At 48.2% G+C, this 26,299-nt stretch overlaps 1 protein-coding gene across 3 annotated transcripts in view; it reads right to left on the minus strand.

Annotated features, from left to right (window-relative positions):
• Positions 1-26,299, minus strand: part of STX1A (syntaxin 1A) — a 126,706-nt gene that overhangs the window by 12,886 nt on the left and 87,521 nt on the right. For all 3 annotated transcript variants that reach the window (XM_026084251.1, XM_026084250.1, XM_026084252.1), the window contains 2 exons: positions 19,974-20,047; positions 4,183-4,291 (listed from right to left, as the gene is read on the minus strand). In XM_026084251.1, the coding sequence (XP_025940036.1) occupies positions 4,183-4,291; positions 19,974-20,047 (183 nt within the window). The remainder of the gene's footprint in view (positions 1-4,182; positions 4,292-19,973; positions 20,048-26,299) is intronic.

A 26,299-nucleotide genomic window follows, 5' to 3' on the forward strand; every position in this document is an offset into this window, starting at 1 on the left:
TCCAGGATGAGCTGCTCCATCACCTTTCCAGGGATGGAGGTGAGGCTGACTGGCCTGTAGTTCCCTGGGTCCTCCTTCTTGCCCTTTTTAAAGACTRSGGTGACWTTGGCTTTCYTCCAGTCCTCRGGCACCTCTCCTGTTCTCCATGACCTTTCAAAGATGATGGAGAGTGGAGCAGACAGGGAGGGCTACAGAGGTAGACTTCCACAGGTTGCGTAAAGCGTTTATCTTGACTCAGTAAGACATTTTCAATGAGATAAATCCTACAGCAATTCCAGAGATGAACGTGCCATAGGAAATCTAAAGGAGTCTGTTGCAGTACCCAGCCTGCTCTGCACAGTTTGTTCAATTTCTGCAGCCCAGCCCAGCTCTCTGCACACAGTCAGTGCTCCTGCCTTCACAGGCCTAAACACATGCACGAGAAGCACCAAAGGCCTTTCAAATCACTCAAGGCTCCAGAGGGGGGCCTTTGGGCCAGATCTACCCCTGACAGTCCTAGTTCAAGGGTAGTTTGTGAGACATCTATATCTTGCATTTCTGCACATCAGTTAACCTGGTCTAGCATGGTGGGGCAGAGGCTGATTAATTCTCTCAGTGCCTTTGGAGACAACAGATATTTTATTTTTGGATCCTCAGTCTCGCACAAAACAAAATCATTCATGAAAACAAGCAGCCTCTGCACAGCACCTCCATGGCATCAAAGCTGCACAGCCGTCACAGAAAACTCCTCCAAGCCTCAAATTCAATTTCTCTGGGAGCAAAATCTAATTAGATTTAAGATGTCATTTCTTGTAATGGACAAAATTGAGAGGAAAAAATGAAAGAGTGTCACCTCCCATCACAAGCAGCATATGATGTCCAGACTTCAGAGAGCATTAGCTTAAGGAAGGCTCCTAACCGCGCTGACTCCGACACAAGGACATTGCTGTGGGGAGGCATGATCCAACTGGAACGGGGCTGGAGCAAGGAACAGCCAGAGGAATCTGTTCTGCTGTCATGAACCCGAGGACATGGTGCATCTTGAAATCCCTCTGTGATATCTGGTGTCTTGGTGCATTTTGGGATTGGAGTGAGCAAGCTGGGTGGACTGAGGACAACTAGTAAGACTAGGACAGAAGCCATTCTTCCTTTCCGCTGCTAGAAGCGGCATGGCCTAGGCGGGACATGGTGAATAGGTGAAGTTTGGGGAGGACCACTGTAGCCAGCTGCACTTCAGCAGGGAGGTATTGCTGTAGCTGTTCATTGCCACCTCTGTGCTGCACTGAGAGGAGGTGTGAGGCTGGTACATGCTGAATCAGCACATCACAAACATCAGACCTGGGAAGAGGGCCTGGAGTGACTGTCCCACTTCCAGAGCAAGAAGCAGCTGCAGTTCAGATGGAGAAGCTTGCAGAATGCTGGAGAGCCACCCCAGAATAGCTGCAAAGTCCCAGATCTCATATTTTCCAAACCTGAGTTATTTACTAGCTTCAGTGTTGGAGCTCCTGCCACTTCCTATCTTTGGATTCATCAGCTAACAGAGCTCAGGAATTTGTGTGATCACCACATCCCAGCAGTGCTCAATTCAGAAGAGCCTTTTCAAGACCACATAAAGCAGCAGATAATGAAGATACTGGCTATAATGCTCAGAGGAAACAGTACGGCTTTCTGTCCAGGAAGCACTCCTGACAAAACCCCAATGAGCTCATTGCTTTTGACAACCTATTTTGCCAAGAGAGACTTTCTGCTTTCACAAGACAGAGAAATCAAGCTTTGCAGAGGATCATGTGCAGGCCAGTATCTTCCCAGCACAGACCCCATCCTACTTCCCGCTACAGGTGCCTCTACTCCAGACCTCCACTCCAAAGGGAAAGCAGCTCCCTCATCATTAACCTCATCATCACTAACCACAACACCATATGCACACCCAACAACTGTACCACAGCAAGTCCTGAACAACTTTTTCTTATGTGCTATCAGTGCTCTATTGGGCACCGCACAACAGCCCACTAGGATGGACAAGGCAGACACAAGTACTGCATAATTTAGGCAGAGGGACAAAGCCCCTCCAAAGGCTGTGAACAAAAACAAGAGGAAGGCTTCTTTCAGAGCTTCCCTGCAGATGATTAAGGACCTGGTTAAGTCTTTTAAAATCTTCTCCTCTCTTAAAAGGTAGGAATAGGAATACCTTAAATACCTGTTTAAATTGTAAGACATCCCTGCGGCTGGATATCACCTAAAGAATCAAGTTATCAAATTAATCACAGTTAGCTGGAGCACTGACAAGCATTCATCATCCTGCTTTACATTAAACATCAAGCTATTGTTGAGCCCCATGTCAATCAATCTTTCTATTCAGTCAGTGTGAAACATTTTTTTATTATTATGCACCATGGAAACTAATCTTAACAAAAAAAAGGTATGCACAGCCTAGCCTTCTCCTAGCCATCTACAGAAGCTAAAATATCCCGCTAAAATCCAAATTCACTGGCATTTCCAACTCATGAAGGACATTTTCATATCTGACCTTCAAAGACCCCATTTGGGCTCAAAGACCTTCTTCTACTCTATTACTCATGCTGAATCTTGAAAGACAGGCTTTTCCCAGGAGGACAAAGCACCCATTTGTTTGTGAGAAGAAAATCTGGACCACATTTCAGATTCTGACATTTTTATCACAAAGAACCTGTGGCACCTCTCTGCCTGTGAGATTATCTTCAAAATCTCTTAATACATGCTTGCTCCGAATTCTCCCTTGCCTGTTTATTCCCCTACTTACGGTGATGTTATAGGTCCTTTTTTGTGGCTCTGCAGGAAGATGCCCTGCTGCACCGCACAGGGGGATGGCAGGGGACAGAAAAGCTGCATGAGAAGCCAACAAGGGAAACAGCAAACCCGGAGATGGAGGCAAGAGCTGGAGTCACAACACTGTAAAGAGTGGGCTTGGGTCTCATCAGGAGACTCAGCAGTGTCTCTACCCAACCACAGAGACAAGAGCTAACACCACAGCTCCTGAGAACAGTCATCGTCCTGGGTTAGGGGAGGCTGCTTGGGGCAGAGACCAAGGTCCATGCTGCTCCTGCACCAGGGAAAAGATGCTGGCAACAGTGAGTGCCCACATCTAAAAGAACTCACTTGTCTGGTTTGATATGTATCTGATATGCTCACCTGAAACAAAAACCACACAGAGGAAAGCCAAGTGCTGCTACTAGGTGGGCAGGGACTGGTGTCACAGAAACACACTGGAGTCAGCAATTCCCACTAGCTTGTTTGAATTCAAAATCAGCAGCAAACAAGGAAGAAGAAATTTCTTCCTTTTCTGTGTAGCACTTAACCTCAGGGGAGTTTTGGTGGTTTGCTGGATGCAAGTGCATGTTGCCAGCCCTGCAGGCAAAGCGATGCTTCCAGAGACTGGAGGAAAGGAGATGCTCCCCACCACGATACCTCGCATGGGTCTGCCTGTCCTCACATCACTGCTGAGAAGAGGGGTGAAGATGTCAGAGATTTCTGTGAGAACGCTCACCTCATGCAGATACTGGCTGGACAGAGCCAAGGGCCCTCAGTAAGACTCACCTATTTGGCTTTCTTAAACAGGACAGCTAATAAAGCAACAGTTGTATCGCTGAGCTGAAAACCTCCCTTGCTGCCTGCAGCCTCCAAGTATTTTTGCCGAACACTTGCAAGCCACTGGGGTTTGATGGATAGCTATCCCCAAGCCATCCATGGCAGCAGAGAACAGGAATCAAATCCAACCCTGCACTTCCCAAGCCAGATCAGAGGGTACATTCCACAGCTGGTGCTGGGAAGCCATCAAGAAGCGTCCCTCAGCAGCCACCAGACTAAATCCAGCAGTGAACAAAACTCCAAAAACCCAGAAGTTACCAACCAGGTCAGCAGCAGGGACTACCTGCTACGGGGCACTGGGAATCACCAATTTTACAGCTCAGGCAGACAAACCAGCACAACCCGCTCCATTTTTGCCACCCCAAAACAGGGAAATATCACATTTGTATCTCCGCAGCAAGAGCCATATTCCTGTCATTTCTATGTACACACACACAGCTGAGGTGTGCTGGGGTTTTAACAGGAAAGCGCTTCACAAACACAGGAGCAGTTCTCCTTCCCTGAGAACTAAGACAGGACTTTTACCTCCAGCTGGGCACAGCAGTTTCCCTGCTAGTTTTACCATCTGGTTTTACTCACTGATTTCCAGCTGCCTTTGAATCCTCCCTTTGCAGCGCTCCCTGTAGTCGGTCTGTGTGGCATTGTACTCAGACATCACTTCCACAAACTTGCGCGACAGCGTCGAGTGCTAGAGAGGGAAGAGCAACACACAGAGGTGGGTTTATTATTAAGGAGAAATTTGTCACTGTTCAGGTTGGGGAATGCACAGGTCTGATCCACAACACCTCCCCTGTGTCAGCTGTTTCTAGGGAAACCAAAAACTTTTCTATCCCAAAGACTTATCAGAAGTCAAAGATGCATGTCCAGGTGTCCGCAGATGACATTGCCCAGATGAGTTTACACTGCCTACCACACGCTCATCACCCAAGCCCAATCTGGGCCATTTCATTCAGCACCCAAGGGATGTGCAGCAGCAGTGTCGGGAGCGCAGTGGGGCAAGGCTGGCAGCCAGCTCGTTCACATCAAGCTGCAGCTCATGCCTGCAGAGCCCAGAGCAGAGCCCCAAAGCAGCAACTTGGGCCACTCCCTGCTTCGCTCAGCCATGCTGCCGGGGACCTGTGGGACCTGGCAAGGGTGCAGGATGGATCTGTGGCAGTCACACTCACAGCAGGGCATTTGCCAATAGATGGCAGTGCTGGAGCTATGTGTGGGAGGGCCTTGGTCAAGGAAACCCATACTCAGAAGCCATCAAAAATGTATCCCTGGCTATTTTCACAGGGACCACAAATCTGACAGTATTTTATTGGTCTGTCAAAAGAAATGCATAATTTGCTGGTAGAGAAGCAGGCTTGGTGCAGCTGACAGATAAAACATCACTGACCTGGTTTTGAACCGGCCTGTTGCTGCAGAGAGCAGTTAGGGGACTGGGTAGCTAGAAGGTTGCTTGTCCCCATTGCAAGGGGCCTCTCCCTGCCTGCCACTCTTCACCACGGGTGCCAGGAGGGAGCCAGCTCCTCCAGCAGCCAGAGAAGGGAGGGCTGGGGAAGACAGGGCCCAGCTGGCACGGAGGGAACCCAGGAGCCAGGGTGTGCAGGCAGGGGACGCTTTGGCTGCGGTGGGAGGACAGGGGCTGTCTGCAGTAATTCTCCCCACTCTGGAAGCACAGTCCCACTTTACCTCTCTGGAACGGAAGTCTCAGATGTTTCCAGTGGTCCCTCTGCAGCTCTGCCCACCCATCTATTTCAGGAATTTCTATAACAATAAAGCTCCTACAAATAGTTCTTTATAGCTTTCCAGCCTTAGCAGATACTGGGGCATTTTAAGTGATCTGGGCTGTGGGGTTTGCCACAAAGCCACATATCCCCCAGTACAGTGTGGGCCAGGGCAGGTACAACTCAGGCTTGCGAGCTGCTCACCCTGAACACGGGTCCCGCAGGGACATGCTTTGAGGACTGCATGCCCCAAAAGCTAAGAGCTCACTGCAAAGCTGACAAACCAGGGCTGATGTCCACACAGAGCAGGCGACTGTCAGCTTCCCGCACGCAGTGAACAGAGTTCCCTCATCTTGTTAGGCTGCTTTCCTTTTTGCAAAGAAACACATCAGAAAAATCTTTGAATTAAACCTGACCAGAGTCCAGCTGAATATACTGACCATAGCCAAGCTCTCACCGCATGCAGAGCGAGCTGGAGCTCTCTGTGTGAGCAGAAGCTCACCCACACATGAGCACCCAGTCCATGGTCTGACTTGATGTCTGATCCAGTTGCCAGGCTAATAAGGATACAGCAAACGGCCTAAAGATATTCCAGAAAGGTCAGGACAGAGCACCACGTGCATCCTACAACTAAATGCTTATGCCTCTTTTCAGCAATGTCTTTCCCCAATTCAGCTTCCAGAGCAGGCAAATGTCCATGGAGGCAAAAGATGCACAACTGTCAGGGGAAGCCAAATCCAATACTGTATCAAGCAGGAAATATTTGTGCACTCTTACAGCCCCACTGCAGAAGTAATAGCATGTGACTGACGGGACCAGCCACATCTAACATACAGGCCTGAACAGCCAGCATCAAACTCGCAGACTAGAGACACCCACATGCAAACCAGAGGAAGCTGGGATCGGCTGATGGCATTGCAGAGCTTGAAAGAACACTGTGTTACCCATAACCTCGCTTCGGAGGATTGCTCATGCAGCTAAGCCCAGGAAGGAGAGAGAAGGACCAGAGAGCAACTGGAGAAATGAAGATATGGAAAAACGGTGGAGGGAGAAAGGAGAGGAGGTGATGAACAGAAAAGGGATAGGAAAAGAGAAAAAGATGTGCACGAAGGCTCCGAAAGAAGATAAGGAGAGAGAAACCTGAGAGCAACTGACAGAGTAACTGATGAGGAAACACCTGACTAGTGTTTCCTAGTTTCCCCTGCAGGTTTCAGGGTCACCGGCACAACCTGAGCTCACACTCCAGCAAGCATAACCTACTTGAGAGCTGAGTCAAAAAGCAAGATCTAAGCTCTGCCCAGCTTCCTGGGAGCAGATTTTAAAGCCTGGATGCAAGGAAGCCTCCCCACGCAGGCAAGGGGAGGATGGGTGTTGTGAAGGCAGCCTGCTGGTTCTGTGCAGCAGCCCTGCTGGTGAGAGGCGTTCCAACCAAGCAGGAAAATGCTGCAGGTGAATCCCCACGATTTCCTTTGCTGCCGCTCTGCAAGGTCAAATACGCCTGATGCACAAAGGCATTCAGATGTCCTTACTGGGCGTCAATATGTCCCAAGCAGCTCCAACCAACACAGCTTCTATCCATACCTCCTGAACGAGGCACTGGAGACATCTCAAAGATATAACTGCATTTGCTATGTAGCTATGCTAGGAAAGCAGCAGCTCTGTAATTATGGCAGAGCCTAAGTCTCAGCTATAAAAGCAATTTTGTTCCTCATCTGCTTGCACACCTCACATGAAAGTCTCTGGCAGCTTCAGTTTCAGCAGGCACCCTCTGCTTGAAAGGTGCCTGGCCCAAAACAGGAAGGTCAGATCTTCCTTAGGTCATGGTTTGAAATCCTGCAAAGATGTGATTTACAATGCAAGTAACTCTTTTTCTGCCTTTTCAAAGTTATTTTCCTAAAAAACAGTTCATTCTCATTCAGCTGGTAACTATCAACATATGTTGATTTGCAACCAAATATAGCCTTGATGTCGAACCTGACACTCCTTTTTGCTAATCAGGATACCACACATCTCTTCTACTTAAGAAGTTACTTAACTTAGCATTTATTTTTTTCAGATTGTTATTTTGTGTTCCCACAGGCATCCCACATGTCTACAAAAGGCATTTGATTTTGAAGGAACACAGAGCTTCATAAAAAATTGGGGAAGAAAAAGTATTTTAAATGCTCTTACTCATTAAATAAAGTTCCCTGAAAATCCACAGTAAATAAAAAGCACAATAAAATATACCTTGCATTTAAAAGAGATTCATTAAACACAGAAAATAAACTCCTGAATTCCCAGCTGGATTTGCTTCATGGTGTTTGAACTAGTTCAAAAGAGGTAAGCATTTCCACTGCACTGGCTACATAAACCAAACCCAGAAGCAATTAAGGCAAAAGCTATTCTGAATAACAGGAACCAAAAGTACTGACATTTAGAAGAATGTAAATATCAGCATTTGTTCTGTTATGAACTGGAAATAACTTTGATACTTATAGAAAGACTGAAAATACTGTAGACACTTCTGAGAACATGCATTTCTGGCAACATTTCTGTGCTGGGGCTGAACTCAGGAGTTGCACATCTCCCCGTCCCATCTCTGTAGTTGAGATCCCTCCCTCCCCCAGCCCCTTTAACTTGGTGCTGCTTGTAAGCTGACCAAGGCAGAGTGCCTTATTGAAACTATTGGTGTGACATGGGGACAAACACGGTGGGTTTAATGCGATTAATTCAGAATGTGAAAATACATTTTTCGCCATGCAGAAAGTAGCCAGGGTGACCGTCTGCACACTGAGGTGGTTTGCCAGGGGCTCGCTGAGCTTGGGAGCTGCCGAGCAGGCACCAAGGATGGATTTGGGCTCCCATGGGAGAGGCCAGCACTATTAGCACCCTGGGAACTCCAGCTGGAGGACCAGCCCTACATGATCTGCCAGTGCAGCTGCTTACATGAGTCTCACCAGCCTATTTTGCTCTAATACAGCCCAGACAGGTTAGGCAACCAAACAGCAGCTCATTGCTACCCCAGCAATGTAGGGGAGTTAAAACAAAACTGTTCCTACGAAGCATCAAGCTGATCTCATGACACTTTTCTGGCTGGAGGAGGTGACAACAGGAAAGCCAGAAAGCAAGTTTCTCCATAATCTTAATGCCCAGTTACTCCTAATTTACAGCAGTTGAAAAAAGTAGAGAATCAGCTCCTCATTTCTCCTTTTACTCAGCAATTAGCTCACAGCAAAGTCCCAATAAACCAGCAAAGCCATTGCTGAAGAAATATCTATGCCCATCTTCACAAGGACTGTGCTCAATGTAACATACATACCTAAATCAGCTCACCAGTTCAACCTGTCCCAACCCCCCCACACACCTGTGCTTTGCAGATGAAGGCTGGTTTCTTTAGGTTTCATTCAAGACAGATCACAGTATCAGAATGTATGCTAGGAAGAGAGTTTAAAAACAACATTTTTGACACCTCTGGGAGTTTAGCCACTACAAATTTTCCTCATAGACTGGGGTCTTAAAATTAGTTTCAATCTGGTCCATATTGGTTTCTCTTGCTCCAGTTGTAATAATGAAATCGAGGTTAAGCCTGAGCTTACTCACAAGCCTGAGCTCCTTCACAGCTGACCTGGCACCTCCGGACTCCTGGGCCATGCCACTCTGCACTCAGGGCTGCCCAGCCACATGGTATGCACCCCGCAAGCAGCACTTTTCTACTTTCCAGCACAGAGGTCCCTGGATGTTGGGCAGGCTCAGGGGCATTTCAGCAAGCTCAGGTAATTGCTGTGCCAGTATTCCTGCACAGGTTGCGCAGGGAGCTGCAGCACCAGAGATGTACTAAAGACACACAGGAGCTAAAACACAAAAAGGTGGAAACAAGGACAGGCTCCCAGAAGGGATGTGACCCTAGTGTGCAGGGAGGCAGATAGAAAAGTCAAAGCTCAGTCAGAATTGTATGACGGATATGCCCAGCAACAAGATGGGCTGTTGCAGGTATTTCAGCAGCCAAAGCAAGGCTAACAAAACTGTGAACTCACTGCTCAGTGGGGCTGGAGACATCATGACCGAGTACATGGAAAATGCAAAGGCACTTCTTTTGCGTCAGTTTTCACCAGGTAAGGTTTGCCCTTGGGCCACCCAGTCCCCTGAACTTCCTAGTAGACTACAGTGGCATGAAGCATTACCTATGGGAGAGGAAGACAGACTTTGAGAACACTTAAGCCAGTTGGACATACACAGGTCCATGGGACCAGATGGGACTCATCTGAGCATGCTGATGGAGCTGGCCAATATCATTGTAACGGCACTCTCCATTATCTTCAAAAAGTCATGGTGATCAGGGATGGTTCCTGAGGACTGGCAAAAGGCAAACCTCCCACCAATCTTCTAGAAGGAGGATCTGGAGAACTACAGGCCAATCATCATTGCCTCAGTCCCTGAGAAAGTTATGGAGCAAATCCTCCTGAAAGGAAAAGAAAGTGGTTGGGAACAACCAGCACGCATTTACCAGGGGCAAACTGCTGCACCAACCTGATTGCCTTCTACAATGAGATGACTGGCTGTGCAGATGAGAGGAAAGCAGTGAATGTTGTATACCCTGAGTTTAAGGCCTTTGACACAGAATCCCATAGTATCCTTATAGCCATTTTGGTGAGACATAGACTGGATAAGGTGAGTGGAAAATTGGCTGGACTGACAAGCTCAAAAGGTTGTGATCAGCTGTAAAAAATCCAATTGATGGATAGTTCTTAATGGCATCCCTTTAGGGATCGATGCTGAGGATGATACTGCTTAACATCTTCATCAGCAGCCTGAGATGATGGGATGAAGTGCACTTTCAGCAAGGTTGCAGATGACACGAAATTAAGGAGAGTACTAAAAGGCAGGGCTGGTATTCAGAGGGACCTTGAAAGGCTGGAGGAATTGGCTGACAGGAACCTCACGAAGTTCAACAAAGGCAAATGCAGCATCCTGTATCTGGGAAAGGATGCATGCACTCGGACAGGCTGGGGGCCAGCTGGTTAAAAAGCAGTTTTGCAGAATGCCCAGGAGTCCCGGTGGACAAAAAGCTGCCTAGGAGCCCTTGCCACAAAGCAGGTAAGCTGCATCCTGGACCACGTTAGCAAGAGTGCAGCCAGCAGGGCGAGGAAAGGGATTATTCACTTCCACTTGGCACTTGTGAGACCACATCTAAGGTGCTGTGTCCCCTTCGGAGCTCCCTAAAACAAGACAAACAAGACAGGCTCCCAAAAGGGATGGAGGCCGCCAAGATGGTCAGGGCTGGAGCACAGGACAAATGAGGATAGGCTGACAGAAATAGGGTTTGATCAGCTGAAGGAGAGAAAGCTCAGGGGATCTTATTGCTCCCTACAACTACCTAGTGAAACGATGTAGAGAAGATGGAGTCAGACTCTCCTCAGAGGTGCACAGGGACAGGATAAGAGGTGACAGACACAAGTTGAGACATGGAAAATTCCAGTTAGATATTAGGGGAAAAAATATCATGATAAGAGTGGTCAAACACTGGACCAGGGCCAAGGCCAGTTGTGGGATCTCCATCCTTAGAGATATTCAGAATGCAGCTCCACAAGGTCCTGAGCAACCTGATCTGGTTGGTATCGCTCCGGGTGTGCAGGCTGGCCCAGAGCCCTCCTGAGAACTGATGTTATTCTGTGATTCCACAATAAGGAATAAACCCAGGTGCTAGACTTATAGTCAGGCTATTAGCGTGTCTCTGCATGGACAGGAAACCAAGGAGGACACCTGCACTCACCCACAGCTAGTGCCAGCTGGAACATCTCCAACGCACCCCACGGGGCAATGCAATGCTCACCAGCCAAGGATCTGTCCCATGACACCAATTCGAAACTGCACCAGTAGCGCACTGGGTATCAGGGGCAACAACAGTGTGAGCAAGGGCCCGGGATGTTTTTGCGCTAACAGTATATTGCAGCCAGAGAGCTACAAATACAAACCAAAAGCAGAGAAGATGATGGAGCTATCCTGTAGGAATGGTGGGATTGGCAGCATCCCAGACTCGGCACTGACACAGATGCCTCTTGAGTCAGAGACAAGTCACTACTTTAACGTAACCTTGCCCCACACTGTTCCCTGGGTTAAGGTTACAACAGTCGCACTGGTACAGATCACCCATTAGGCGCTCACAGCCTGGGAGTGCTGTTTGCCAGGCCTGCAAGAGCTGTCACCTCCACTTGCCCACCATGCGCAGTGACAAACAAAACCAGGAATGCAACCCTGGGACTCTGCCATTTTGTGCCCAGCTCTGCTTCCCAGCCTCCACCCCATCCTGTGCATGAGGGCACGCACACTGAGGACCACGTACACCTCCGTACACGAGGTCTCAGCTCTGTGTCTGCGTCCCTGAGATGACAAATGGCTACAGGAGCCCACAGTCTGAGACAGTTCCAATCAGAAGTCAATGGCCAGAAACGGAGCAGTGAGTTATGTTACCCACTTCATCCTCCTGACACAGGGGCTCTGAACTGCAACCTGGAGGAACTCCTCTCCCCTGATTACTTAGGGAGCCTGGAGAAAGGCTAAGAAATGCCTAAATTCAGACGGCACAAGAAAATCTCTCACCTCCTTGCCTAGGAGGTCCATGTTGGAGCAGAGCCCTGAATCTTGCTCTCACATGTGCCAGACTGACATCTGAACTGCAGGGCTTCAACTCCTTCAACACAGGGCAAATCTAAACCCTCCTCAAATTCTGGGGACCTGGGCTACATGGCACCTGTATGTGGCCACCTCTAGTCTCCTTGGATGTGGACACTGCAAAAGTAATGTCATTGCCTAGAAATACAACACACAGGCAGCCTCATCATGCTGAGGGCACTGGGGTTTGGGAGAGTGAAAAGAAGTAAAAGAAATCCATATTTCCATGGTTCCTACTAGAGAATGAAAGGAGAAGGAAGCTAAGAGCTCCCAGCTCTGCTGATACCCCTTTGCCAAAAAGCATTTCCTAGGAGCTTAGCTTGACACTTGACTGGTCCCTGTGGCTGTGCATGCTAGCAGAAGCCAGGAAACCCAAGCACTCCTCTTGTTCCTACAGGCTACTCAGATAAGCTTGCATCCCAACTCCCTGGCCTCCATCTTCTTGTCACCACCAGCCACCTCCTGTATTTGAGATGGCAAACGCTTTGCGAAGGGCACTGTCTTTCACATGGGCACAATACAGAGCACAACAGAGAAGAAATCCTGGTGGTGGTGTTACAGTACTGCTGTGAGCACACAGCAGCAACGGTGTGTTTTGAGTGGTAAAAGGCAGAGTTTGTTTCTGGGAAGAGGTCTGCTGGTTCCCACACACCCCACTGCCCCAGCTAGAGCATAGCTGCACCTGCGCCAAGATCCCTTCCAGAGTCAGGGGAAAAGAGCTGGTGTGCCAGAAAGATTTGCAATTGTCCTGCTTTGCTATGTCCTGCTGCACTATGTTCTGCTATTGGCTTTGCTATGTCCTGCTAAAAACATGTCCCAGCAAGTGCCATCCCTGCTTGCTCCAGAGACATCTCTCAAGCCTTTCTCTTAAATCAGTTTTGTGCAGCACTCTTTTTTTCAACACTGACTCAGGCTCAGCCCCCAAAGCCTCCCACAGTTTGTGCAGGACCTGGACGACGTGCTAAGCTCCATTCAGGAAGCTGTTAACTGATCACCTCTGCACAGACATCAGCACTGTACTGATTAGACACTGACTGTGGCATAAGAGATCAAGCAACCAAAGCAGCTTCACATGCTGAAATGGAGATAAACCACAAAAAACAAAATTCCTTTGGCCTCCCTGCAAACTGCTTCCAGAGAATCAGGTTTTTATTCAGTTATATTCCTGGATAAACCATCCATCAGAGCAACAGGAGAGGGGCCTGGATTCCCAGCATTAGCACCAAAGAGCAATGCTGGGAGTTGCAGCTTGTGTTATCAGTTTAATCGTTCACAGAAACATCTTCACTGCAGAACAAGGCATTATTTCTCTGCAGCAAGATGACTTGTTTACATTAACACCCACCAGTAAGGTCTAGAGGAGACAAAGAACTGAAACTTGCTCTGAAGCAAAAGAGGAGCAAGTTCTACAGTAAGCACTGCGAGAAAGAAAAATGATCTCATTTTGCAAGATGCTGTTTCACTGAAGGATAACCAGTAGACTGGCCAACCCACAATAAAAAAAACACACAACAACAGTGCATGATGAGGCAGTAGCGACAAAACTTCAGCCCAGAAACCTGATTTAAGAAACCATGATCATCTGAGAAACCTGTGAAGGGATCTTAGCCCCACACCCACTATGCAAACATCCCATGAATGCTTTGGGCCCAGATGTGCATGCTTATAAACACCAACCTCTCAACACAGCCTTTTCGTTTGCATGAGCTGCTGCAGCATGATTCTCTCCAGGCTAATGCCTCAAGTTTTGCTGAGGTCATGCTGCATAAGCCAGCTGCTGCTGCACGAACACCCTGCCGACCGTGGGGTTTCACCATCATCCCCGATGATTGGGGATGCCCAGGCCGAAGTCTGTGTTGCTGGTCAGGAAACACACAACATGAACAGACTCAGGGTTCCCACTATACCTGCAGGCCCCTGCAACTCAGCTCTTGGGTTCCCATGGCCAAGCCATGCTCCAGCCTGTAGCCGGAAAGGATAAGGCTGCTTAAAGCATGGAAATGAAGCAAAGCAGCTCAGCACCAGAGTGTTTTGCAACTAGCCTAGCAAAGCTCAGTGTGAGACTGTACAGAATGCGAAGGTAATTTATTAAACAAAATTGGTTTCACTCACACTCATTCTCCTAGATTCCCTCACTTGTTCTCTCTCGCCCCAAACTCTCAATCACTACGATGTGTGCGGTCAGCAGTGCTCATGTGTGACATAAAGAATGTGGGATGCTGGCTATGAAGTCTGCATCACAGCTCCTGCATTCTTCGTGACTGGTGGCCACAAAATGGGTTTTGGATATACCTCTGGTACTCTTTAGGAGCTGACAGTGATGGTGATCTTTTGCTCCTTCACCCTGTCCTGCCTTAGAGTCATTAGGCAGCACTGCTGATTTACAACTACAGAATGATTTAAACTGCAATGGACCTTCAGAGGTTCTCTCATCTCCTCTTCTGAAGCAAGCTATCTAATGCTTTTCCATCTGAAGAGTCCTTAGAAGCTATGTGTATCTATGCTGACATCCTCATGACCTTCTGGTTTAGGTGCCACCAACCCATGCCAGTCTTTTATTCCTTCTTCTGCCATTCCTTCTGGTGTTTCCACGCACACGCTTTCATTCATATCATCTTAATCTTTCTATTACCTGTCTCTACAAGAAAGCTACATGCAGTGCAACATGGCAAACCCAGACTGAGCAGGGGTCCTAAAAGCCAGCAGGGTCTGGCTGTGGTGCAGAAGGGCTGCCTGCTGGTCTGTTAGATTCTGCTCCATGTGGGAGGGACATGGGACACTGCCCCTCTCCTGGGCAGCCGTTCCCAGATTCACAGCTTCTACATGACTGGAGAGGCACAAAATCATTCCTGTTTTCATGAAGCATCAATGCAAATTATCTAACGACACCACAATCAATCAGCTGCCTGCTGAACGCTGAAATATTCCCTGCTGCGGAAGGGCAGGGCACACCAGGAAGCAACAGCCCTTTGCATCTTTCTTAAATCCCGAGTCTTCAAGCACAGAGTTATCAGACTAATTCACCCAGATCCTAGTGCAAAGAAGCAAATGGGAGCAAAACGCTGCATTCAGGCTTCCTGCAGAGGAGGTAAGGCGTTTACACTGAACAGAGAGGACGAAGAAGTGCTTGTGCCACTTCCCGAAGCACAAACATTTAAACAAGGCCTCTGTGGCAAGGACCAAGCAAACTAACACTCCAGAGAACAAAGTCAAAACCAAGAACTCTGCGTGGGAAATCAGGAACAATGGGAACTGCAAGCTTAGCAGGCAACCTGGGCTACACAAGCCCAGTTCCCATCCACCGCAAGATTACTATCACAGCATGACACAAACCAGTTTGCATGGTTCAGGACAGAAGTGAAGTTTTCAGCCTATACATGAGACAGGCAGTTTGGAAAATATTCTAGGAGATGACAGCCACAAGTCTTTAGAAAGAGAGGAGCAAGGAAAATGGGCAACAGGCCAGGTACCTTTGCAGGGGGCAATGCTAAAATCAGACTGTATGCTGGTGAGCAGCAGTATCTAACAGTCAGTCAGGGCTTCAGGCACACAACCATCAGAAGGCCTGATCCTGCCATCAAGTACAGCAGAAAAATTCACCCATCTTCAGTGTGGGTCTGCTGGAGCATCATCCAGGTCCCCCCAAAGGTAGCAGGTACCCCAGTATGAGAGGAAGGGATTACACTCTGCTTGAGAACGCCCCTGCGGGCATGCTACCCACTGTGCAAGCGGCCTTTGGCCCATGCCCTGGGGCTACACCATAAGGCCATCACCGAGCACACACAACACCTCTGGCCTCTTCTAAAAAAGCCCAGTGTTGCCTGCTACGAATGCATATGGAGCTTTTGGCCAGTCTGAAGTTAAGGTGCGGTTCAGGCTGCCTGCAGGGAAGGTGAACACAAGCTGCCGAACTGTGGGGGAGGTGACAGGGGACACTCAGTGCAGGCACTGGGAACCACTGCAGTTGCAGACTAGTCCTGAAAAGCAACTGGAGCTGAAAGCATCTGGCACTGCACACACAACGCTCCTTGAGCCACACTCACTGCCCCTCCTAGTCAAATCAGCAAAGCTGGATATGAGCAGCCCCATGCTGTTAACATCTCTTCAATGTGAACTCTCTCTGAGCCAGTTAGGAAGCCCCATCCCCCAAGGGCTCAGTGCCTGCCCCTTCAATCAGAAATGGAGAAATCCACCCCCAAACAGGAGGATATGCTGTTCCAGCTACCTCTGTAAAGCAGAACAGCAAAAAAAAAGACTTAGATCTTTTAGATAAAAGAGCACATCACCAACATGTCTTTCTTCACAAGTCATCTTAGAAAGCTTTTACATGTTTATCAGGAAAAAAATGGGGTTAGGGAGAGGAATGATTTACCGTTCCAGCAGTTAAATGGTTCATTCCTCTGTAAGGGTTAGAGTTACGTTTGCTTGTCCCTCTCCAGGTAAGACAGGGAGCTCCTCCATAGGGAACAACACATAGACAATGGGGAAGCACTCCTCAAACCATTCATGCAATCAAGCCTCTAACCTTGCTTCTAGGACACAGCAGATCCCAAGCTGTAAGATCGCACTTTCCTTCAAAATCACTTCCCCACAAGAATGAAGTCACCTTTTCAGTCCATTACTGAGTAGTATGACCAAGTTACACCATCCCTAAATGAAACACTTTTGCTTTGAACACTCTTTCTAGAGACAAGTTATCTTCTCTCCATCTACTGCCACTTCAAACTAAACTGGTTCAACTTTTAGAGTTCAGGCCACAGTTCACCAACATAGGGGCTCAGTAAAAAAAAATGCCATGGTCACACAACACAAGCTGACAATCCAGTACAAACTCACGTTGCTAGATCCAATTTCCTCTAAAATTTGAAAGAGTTAACAATATGCCTGTAGGTGCACTATCAGGTACCACTTACCCTCCTGCAACTGGTGCAAGCAGATATCTGGGCCAACGTTAAGTCTTGTACATGTGTTAGGGTTGGGTAGCCCAAGTGCCATCACGTGTCTGTGCCTGATCTGGATAAATTTGCACTGTTGGCTGATCCAACAGAGGCCACCTGTTTCAAAACTGGAGCCACAGCCTCAGTCTCTCCTGCCTTTAGTCACTTTTGACACCATTCTGAAGTGCTCTGCAATAGTGGGATGTCCAGGACAGTGCACAACTGCATAGACTCGACTTCAAAACAAAGTCTTTAAGACCGAAGGAATCCGAACATTGGTTTCAAAAGCAGTTGAGGACTGTGAGTAACCATACCTTATGAGACCTCTGCACATCAGTGGTCAACCACTTCCGAATTACTCAGAGATCTGCTAAAACGCCTCAGGCTGCACAAGTGGTGTGTGATGTTCAGTCATCTTCCACTGCTTTCCCAGCTCACCCTTGTGTCCTTTTCCCTCGTCATTGACTCCCAGGCTTTTCCAGGTGCTTTGCACTATTTTCCCCAACTGTGCCTGCCTGCTGCTTGCCTGGAGAAACTTTTCTTTTGACACTTTCTGCCAAGCTGTCAACCTTGCCAATGACCCTTTTGACTGAGTTCTCTTGGTTGCTGTTTTCATTGATGTCTTTTAACTGGCATCCACTACAGATTTCACTGAGATGTTTGTGACTTGCCCTAATTTTCCAGTTGCTGTCAGGCCAGGACACAAGGGGTGCTCAGCAGGGACTCCTGCAGCAATGTCAGCAGCTTTCCCAACCCCAGGCCTTTTTGCCCTCACCACAGGCATCTACACTGAATACATACCCTTCATCAAATAAAGGACTTGACAAAGAATGAACTGTAATAAAGGAAGCATTAGAAAAACAGCTAGATTAAGTGGCAAGAAGTCACCAGGACAACAGAACAGTTCACACAAGTTTCAAGGAATTTAGGAACAGAAAGTCTGGGTTGCTTACAAAAATATCTACCTTCCCACTGCAATCAGCTGTTCCTGTGAAAAGCCTCTCTACAGGACAGTCCAACACTTCCTTCATTGAATTTTTCTAAGCTATTTCTTGATTTGGAAGGGGGATAGTTACTTAGAATTATAGGGTAATTCAGGTTGGAAGGGACCTTGGGAGGTCATCGAGTCCAACCTCCTACTCGAATCAGGGTCAGCTGCTTTCAAACACAGTCTTGTTGTTCGTCTCCCCTGATCATACAGTTTTCCACTGGCTTTGCTGAGGATGGATTTTCATTTTCCAAAGCATCCCTCCTTGAAGCAATGATCCTTGACTGTCTCACGGTGTTCTCCTGCTTTGGACAACTACCCTCTCATAACCAGGCTGTGGCACACTGTTGCAAACCAATGCTGAGGGTAAGAGTTCCTCTCTTCTAGCCTCAGAGAATTTCATGCTGATCCCACAGTTTCCCCCTGTCCCCTTGCCAACCTGAAGTTCACCATGGTCACCACCCATTACTGTTATTTCTTGCGTACCATTTAAGCCAAACATCCTTTTTCCTTGTATCCTTGTATCCTTCAACACTCACTCATTCAAAAATAAGTCACATCAAACTGCGCTTTCTCAGTGCGGCCAGCTCCCAGCACCGCGACTTGCTGCAGTAAAAGACTGGAGATGTACTGAAGATGCAGTATGACTTGGCACTACAAAAGGCCCCATTTTAAAAAAAACTGAGTAAGGAAGATAAATCAAAAGCCTCTTCGCTCAAATCAAGCAATACCCAAACTAGTTGATTTACCATCCACTTACCAGCTGCTGTTCCTTGTTTTATTGGACCCTTGTACTCTGCTGACCATGTCTGCATAACACATTTAAGTCTGAGCCCAAACCAGAGCTCCAACTGGGCTCTCAGGCAGAAACTTATGTAACAAAGGGCTCCTGCAGTGGAGGAAACATCTCATGGAGTTCATACAAGTTCAAGGACTGTATTCCGCTTTTCCATCTCTATCTGTCATGGAGCCCATTTTTCCATATGTTTCTAGTGTGCACTATTGAACTTATAGACAAGTCTCATTTCCCTCAACCTCCATCTCTTCTAGAGCCACATGGCCCATCTCCCCCTTGGTTATAGACAAAAGCCAGAGCAGCACATCCTTTCATCAAAACTGAGCATAAAACACCAGCCTTAGCACTTACCTAGGCAGAAGAAGGGGAAATGCCCCCCTTCATACAAGAGTGTCATTAACAGAATTCAATTCAGCATGTAAATCTCATGTAACACTCTCAGTTCTTACATCAGCTTTGTCTCATTCTCCTGAAAAAGCTTTGAATAAAACAAGTCTATCTCTACCTCTAAATCCAGGGGATAACCCCATGAGAAACTCAAAAGCAGGTGTAATCAGCGGTTTCACTGGAATAAGAGGAAGAATTGCTTCAGCCCTAACATTTCTAACAGTCTAACATTTCCCAGTCTGCAAGGCCAAATCGATGCCTGATGGAGGGGGTAACCAGAGACCCAGCAAGGAAGATTCCCAACAGACTACAGGTCTGCACAGTACTGTCTGAAAGATTATCCATCATCCTCTATTAAGTGACATTTTAAAGAAGTTACCCAGCTGCATCAGTAAGCCTTGGTCTCATTTATGAACTAGTAAAGCATCTTTCTAGGCACTTTGGAAACACAGAGAGACTTCAGGTTTTTAGATCACATTGCAGAAGAAAACTCTCCCCACAAAGCTTATATTTCACAAGGTATTTTTTGCTCTAGTCAAAAATCTCCTTTAGGCAAATGATTAACATGGATGTGCAGAAACCTGCATACCTATTTATCCAAGCAAATGTCTTGACATGTACACACATGGGACAAATTTGATCCACAATGTCCTCCTTTATGTGATCTCCTTGGTGCCCATACTCACATTACAGGTCCTTCAGGTGGCTGGCTCTTTTGCTGACCCATTTGAAAACATGCTGTATTACTTTGTCCAGTATTTGCAAACCAGAACTTGAGTACTTTAAAGCGAAGCACAGCCTTCCTTTTTTTATCACCTCCCGGGATCTCTCAGTTGCCAAAGCTTGCCTCTTGCCTCTTCCCTCCTCCCATTCCCAGTGCCACCTGGACAGAGACTCACCTGAGTTTTCCTTATCCTCAGGTCAGCAGATGACCTATTCAGTCCTTCCTCTTGTTCAATACTCTGTTCAATACCTGGTTGGGGTAGAAGGATATGGATTATTTCAGGCAGTTTAAAGAAGAAAAAGATTGCTTGGTAGAATGATTTTAAAAGACTGAAACTTGTGAATAAAGGAGCATTTGGCACTGAACAGAGTCCCCAGTTCTGTAGTCTGGCCTGTGTTTTAGCCCAGACTGGCAGCAAAGCACCGTTTCATTAATAGAAAACACTCACTCCATTTTTAATCTGCTTCCTCTGCTTTTAACAGGCAGGTAATTAGTTATTCAGACATGAGGAGTCTATAACTCTCTCTAAAGGAACATCAGGGGACTAAAATGAAGTGTAGGAGTTGTACATCCAGGACAGCACCATCTGCACCCCAGAGATATGACTGTCACATGCTCACAGACTGGTGCATGTCCATCTTCACCACCAACTCCCAAAGCTTTTTGCCCAGCTAAGAGATTGGGGTGAGCAGTCCTCCTCAGGGGATTCTGTTCACAGAGACCAAGGTGCAAAGCAGTTGTTAATGAACACTTGGTGAGGTCAGGGCATTAATCCCTCCACAGGTACTCTTTTATTTGCATTCCAGCAGTGCCTGGCCACAGGTTGAGACTCAGTATTGTCTAGGGCAGCACTGGTCATTTCTGGGTTGGGAAGTGAGAGCTTCAGCAGAATTGATGTAATGCTCGGATCTGACCTCTGCACTTTCCAGTATTCAAACAAAACAGAGCACAGTGTTATTCTCTCCATGTGAAGAAAATGCAGAGCTAAAATGTCTCTGCAAAATATGAAAGCTCAAGACTTCTCTAAGGACTGTAAAAATAGTAGGTCTGCCAGCTACCTGTCAGCTACCTTCAGCCTCAACGCACAGGCTGAAGAGACTGTGCTATTCATTCCAGTTGAACAATTCTCTGTAGCAAAGCAGAGGTTTGCTCTTTTAATTATGCCTGGTAGTGCAACTAAGTGAAATTAATTCCTCACTTGCCCAAAAACCATAAATCACGGCATGGACAGGAGTGCTGCCTCAGTCACTTTCCCACCAGGGTTCTGATGGGGAGTCGGGTCAGCTTTGCAGGGCAGGGAGATCTGGCACAGGAACGAAGCAATGCAGATCTGCTCCTTACTGCCAGCTCAAGACACGCTAATTCAGAAGCTCCTATGCTACAAACTGGGCTCTAAGATCCAAGTTCCCCTTTCCCTGGCTCCACTGGACAGCTGGCTCAGCCCCTCGCCAGAAGCCAAGCTGAGATATCCTCCAGCGGAGATGCGAGTCTCCATGTAAGCTGGCCTGAGCTGGAGGCATTCCCTGAATTAGGCTAAAATGCCTGATTCCTGACTCAGCTATCCCTGCAGTTTTCCAAGCCTGGCTGTCCTAGGCAACTTTTGCACCAGAGTTTGTCCCATGCACCCAGCACTAGGTGTGGGTTTCTTCCTCAAGTCACAGAAGGCAGCAATGGTTTCCTTGCACCCTGGCTTTGCCAAACAGCTCCACACCATAATCCAAAGCATGAGAGCAGAGATTGGAGTGCACCACAACCAAGGTGGCCATCTGCATTTTTCCTGTAGAGTGGTTAACAAAAGTGGCCCCAGAGTACCTCCTTGCAGACATCAGCAGTAGGGAAACTTTTAAGTAAGACTGTGTGGGCCTGGAGAATACATCACAATGCCTGCTGAGGGTGTTCAACCAGATAACATGTTCTAGCAAAGCAGAATACAACCAGAGAAGTACCAGAGAACAAATTTTACATTACCTCTCATTTTCTCCTAGAAGGAAACAGTCTGTGTCTAGGAATTATCTGAAAGGTCTCATCCCACACAGACAGACGGCCATGGTACTTCTCACATGGATCCCCCAGACTGGGAGAGTGCACTGGCTGCTGTCTGCACAGCATATTTCATCAGCAATTGGTCTTCCTCAACGCTTGTCATAAATTGTTCCCTGTTCCTAAGGAACAGTATTGGCAAACATTGTACATTTGTGATAATTAATAAAATCACATTTTCCTAAGAACCTGGTAATTAGAATTAGCCACTGCACGAGCAATTTCTCTCCTAGAGAAGTCATTTCATTGTCAGCAGATGGTGTTTTTGATCATTCCCGACTGTTTTCTTTCATTGATCATGCTGGCCATGAGGAAACTTGGGACAAAGCACAAGTGCAAATATTCTGCTGCTCCAGGTAAATACAAAACTTGTGAGTCTTTTCGGGGACATGGAAACAGGACTCAGTCTGTCCTGAGCACCTAAAGCACTCAGAGCACCTTAAGAATCACAGAAAATACCTAGGAAAAAGGATTTTGTTTTGCACAAAAGCATGAAAAACAGTAATTTGTGGAGAGGAACCAGCAATACTCAGCTGTACTTTCAGCGATTGCTGCGAAGTTTGAAGTCATCACAAGAGACAAGGAAGCTGGTGCCTTGGGCTCTGCTTGGAGAGGACAACAGGAAGGCAGCTCTTTGGAGTCCCCCCTAGAGGGGAACTGTGTTCAGTTGCTTTGTGCAGGGTGAGCTCCCAAGGCGCCCTGGATCCCAGCTTGCAAGCATCCTTTCAGTAGGGCAGGCTAAAACTCTGTCTCCATGTGGACACCAGGGATTCTAGTATGGCTGGTCTCCCCCTCCAGAGGGGCTGTGGTCCCTGGTCTACGAAACCAGCAGGCTGTGCACCTAGATCTCCTTCCTGGATTTAGCTGAGAACATGTCTCAGGCAAACAGAGGGTGTTGCCCAGAGCCTGCCTGATGCGTGCGGCCAGCGTGCAGAATGAATCCAGCAGTGGTCCAAGCTTGCACCTCAGTACTGCGCATGCAACAGGCAGCGTCAGCAGGGATGAAGGTCAGCAAAGGCTGTGGCAGCCCCTTCTCTGATCAGGACGGACCGTGCTCAGGTGCACAGCACTGCACAGGAAGGGGAAACAAGATCAGATGACTGCGGACAAATTTAACATAAGTGCATGGGGCAAAATCCTAAAGACCAAGGAATAAAGTGACATTTAGCTATCAGGGACACAACGAGTCACAAGAAACCGTTCTGTAGGGACCAAAGGACAAGCTGTTCCCTACTCAAAAGGAAGGAAAGGTGTTAGCAAATAAAATCCAGAACCGCCAGGCTCTCACAGGCTGTCTTCTGTGCTCTCTGAGCCCTGCCCATGAACAGCACAGGGAAATTTTATGTCTAACCAGCAGCTCCAGCAAGAAAGCCTCACAGCTCAAACAGTGTTAACAGAAGGACAAGTGCTGCTTCCGGTGCCCACACTGAACACAGTCATGCCAGTGGTGAAGAATCCAGCAAATGGCTCCCGCCACACTGAAGTCCTCCACAATTACATAGCTTCCACAAAATCTTGGGATTCAGGAAAACACTGCTGCCAACAGGGAAGAACCAGCTCCTTTCCTAGCTCTGAGGATACGGCTAGTCTTCCTGCAATAAGCTGAAACAAAGTAAAACAAATCCTGCACTAACAGTCAAGACCCACTGCAGGCAAATCCAAGACTTGCACAGCTCCGGACAGGGGGTGGCCTAGCTTCTGCCTGGAGATGCTGCGCCCTTAGCTGAACATGTCCGCACACTTCCTGGAAATCTGATTTCCGACTCAAATGCTCCCTGGCTCCCTCACCAGTGTGTCCTCCTCAGAGCGCTCCAGCACACCACAGCCAACCTTGGTCAATAGTCACATTGCTCTCATTCCCCGGCTGTCACAAAGACTGATTCTTCTGATATTGGAAACTGTTGGTCACGCTTGCTGAGCTTTGTCCCTAAGTCGCCTAAGGCAGATACACGCCAGCAAAATGGAGCCTGCTGATGAGATACAATAACCTTCCCCGAGTCCCTGGCTCCTTTCTCTTGCTCCACCAATTCCACAGAGCCCCACACCCTCTACACCACACCTCTACGTCAGTGTAGCCAAGAGGGGCAGAAGGCATCGCTGCCCAGGCTGAAGCTGCTGTCCTGCCGGCACCAGACCAAGGCAGGCTGCACTACAAAGAGAAAAGCCAGAGAAGACGAGACAGGTCCTGCAGAAGCAGAAGAAATGTGGGGCAGTGAGAGGTCTGTTCAGGCTCAGAAGCCAGGCCCTGCACCCCAGGAGAGCAGGCTGAGTGCCAGCACACTGCAGGAAGAGCCAGCATCAGTACACAGGGCCGCAGAGGAGTTGCGTTGAGGAAGGGGGCGGTCGTTCTCCAGATAAGAGCCCCTTGGCACTCTGCCTGCTGGAGAGTGGACTGGGCCACCCACGAGACATAACTTTGTTCTGCTCACCAGGGAATATCCAGCTTTTCTTTCAGGCTTGCAGACAGTTTGTCCCAAACTGGCACCTCTTCAACTGTTTAGCCCACTCAATCCAGCTCCTCTGGCCTTACTGCAGGTTTGTTCAGGGCCAGGACTCACTGGGAGAGCCTCCCCCAGCCCCTGGGCCCTGAGCCAGGCCTGCTGCACAACTAGCCAACTTTGCAACTGGCTGGCCCATGCCCTGGGCAGCAGTGACTGTTCACAGCTCACTTGGTGCTCAAGGTCCCCGTTCCTTTACCTCCAACTTGGGAAAGGGACACAATAGGGAGAATTCACAAAGCGGGAATAAAGTAACTAGAGGAAGACACAGGAGGAAAAATGAAGCCCATTCCCAAGCAATCCCAGCAAAGTGAAGGCAGAAGGCACCTCTGGCTGTTCCTTCCCTCAGTTCTGTGACTCCTTTCAACATTGATCCAATTTGCCAGAGAGCATACGAACAGGCTCAGACTGTGGCAGGGCCATAATTGTAATATGCCCTTTCCAGCTGAGAGCAGAAGATCCCCAGATTGTCTTGACCCGAGTTAAACACCAGCTGCTACTGGCATCAGCCTGAGATTACAGCCCCATGGCACACTGAGCCAAACTGCAGCCATTTCAGGTCACTGCACATCCCCGAAACCCCTCCCATTTCTGTTCTCCATGCAATGTGCATTCTGAAAGTATTCATTCTCCAACAAAAAAACAGTTCTGGGGAAGCTAGAGACAAATGAGAACAAACTCAGTGGTTCCAAGTGAGATGGGGGCACACAGGGATAGAATAGCAGTGTGCAGAGCTGATGCCTGGAGTAGCATGTGTCCACTAGGGTTTGGATTATCTTTGCTGCCAAGATGAATCTGAGTGTTTTTAAGAGAGCTGAAACTGTGGAGGACCATTTTTTGGCAAGAGTGAATTTTATTAGAGATCATTTAGGCAAACCTGACACCCACAAATCCATGGGCCCCGATGGGATGCACCCACGAGTACTGAGGGAACTGGCGGATGTTATTGCTAGGCCACTCTCCATCATCTTGGAAAGGTCATGGAGAACAGGAGAGGTGCCTGAGGACTGGAAGAAAGCCAATGTCACCCCAGTCTTCAAAAAGGGCAAGAAGGAAGACCCAGGGAACTACAGGCCAGTCAGCCTCACCTGCATCCCTTGAAAGGGGATGTAGCAGCTCATCTTGGAGGCCATCTCCAAGCATGTGGAGGAAAAGAAGGTGATCAGGAGTAGTCAGCATGGCTTCACCAAGGGGAAATCATGCTTAACCAATCTGATAGCCTTCTATGATGGAATGWCTGSCTGGRTRGRTGAGGGGAGAGCMGTGGATGTTGTCTCCCTTGACTTCAGCAAGGCTTTTGACACTGTCTCCCAGAACATCCTCATAGGCAAGCTGAGGAAGTGTGGGCTAGATGAGTGGACAGTGAGGTGGATTGAGAACTGGCTGAATGGCAGAGCTCAGAGGGTTGTGATGAGTGTCGCAGAGTCTAGTTGGAGGCCTGTAGCTAGCAGTGTCCCCCAGGGGTCAGTACTGGGTCCAGTCTTGTTGAACTTCTTCATCAATGACCTGGATGAAGGGACAGTTTGCTGATGATACAAAACTGGGAGGAGTGGCTGGTACAGCAGAAGGCTGTGCTGCCATTCAGAGGGACCTGGACAGGCTGGAGAGGTGGGCAGAGAGGAACCTCATGAGGTTCAACAAGGGCAAGTGCAGAGTCCTGCACCTAGGGAGGAATAACCCCATGCACCAGTACAGGTTGGGGGTTGACCTGCTGGAAAGCAGCTCTGCGGAGAAGGACCTGGGAGCGCTGGTGGACACTAAGTTAAGCATGAGGCAGCAATGTGCCCTTGTGGCCAAGAAGGCCAATGGTATCCTGGGGTGCATCAGGAAGAATGTTGCCAGCAGGTCAAGGGAGGTGATTCTCCCCCTCTCCTCAGCCCTGGGGAGGCCACATCTGGAGTACCGTGTCCAGTTCTGGGCTCCCCAGTACAAGAGAGACATGGCACTACTGGAGACCAGTCCA

The sequence above is a fragment of the Apteryx rowi genome, unplaced genomic scaffold (assembly GCF_003343035.1).
Source record: "Apteryx rowi isolate R43461 unplaced genomic scaffold, aptRow1 scaffold_632, whole genome shotgun sequence".
NCBI classification, from domain to species: Eukaryota; Metazoa; Chordata; class Aves; order Apterygiformes; family Apterygidae; genus Apteryx; species Apteryx rowi.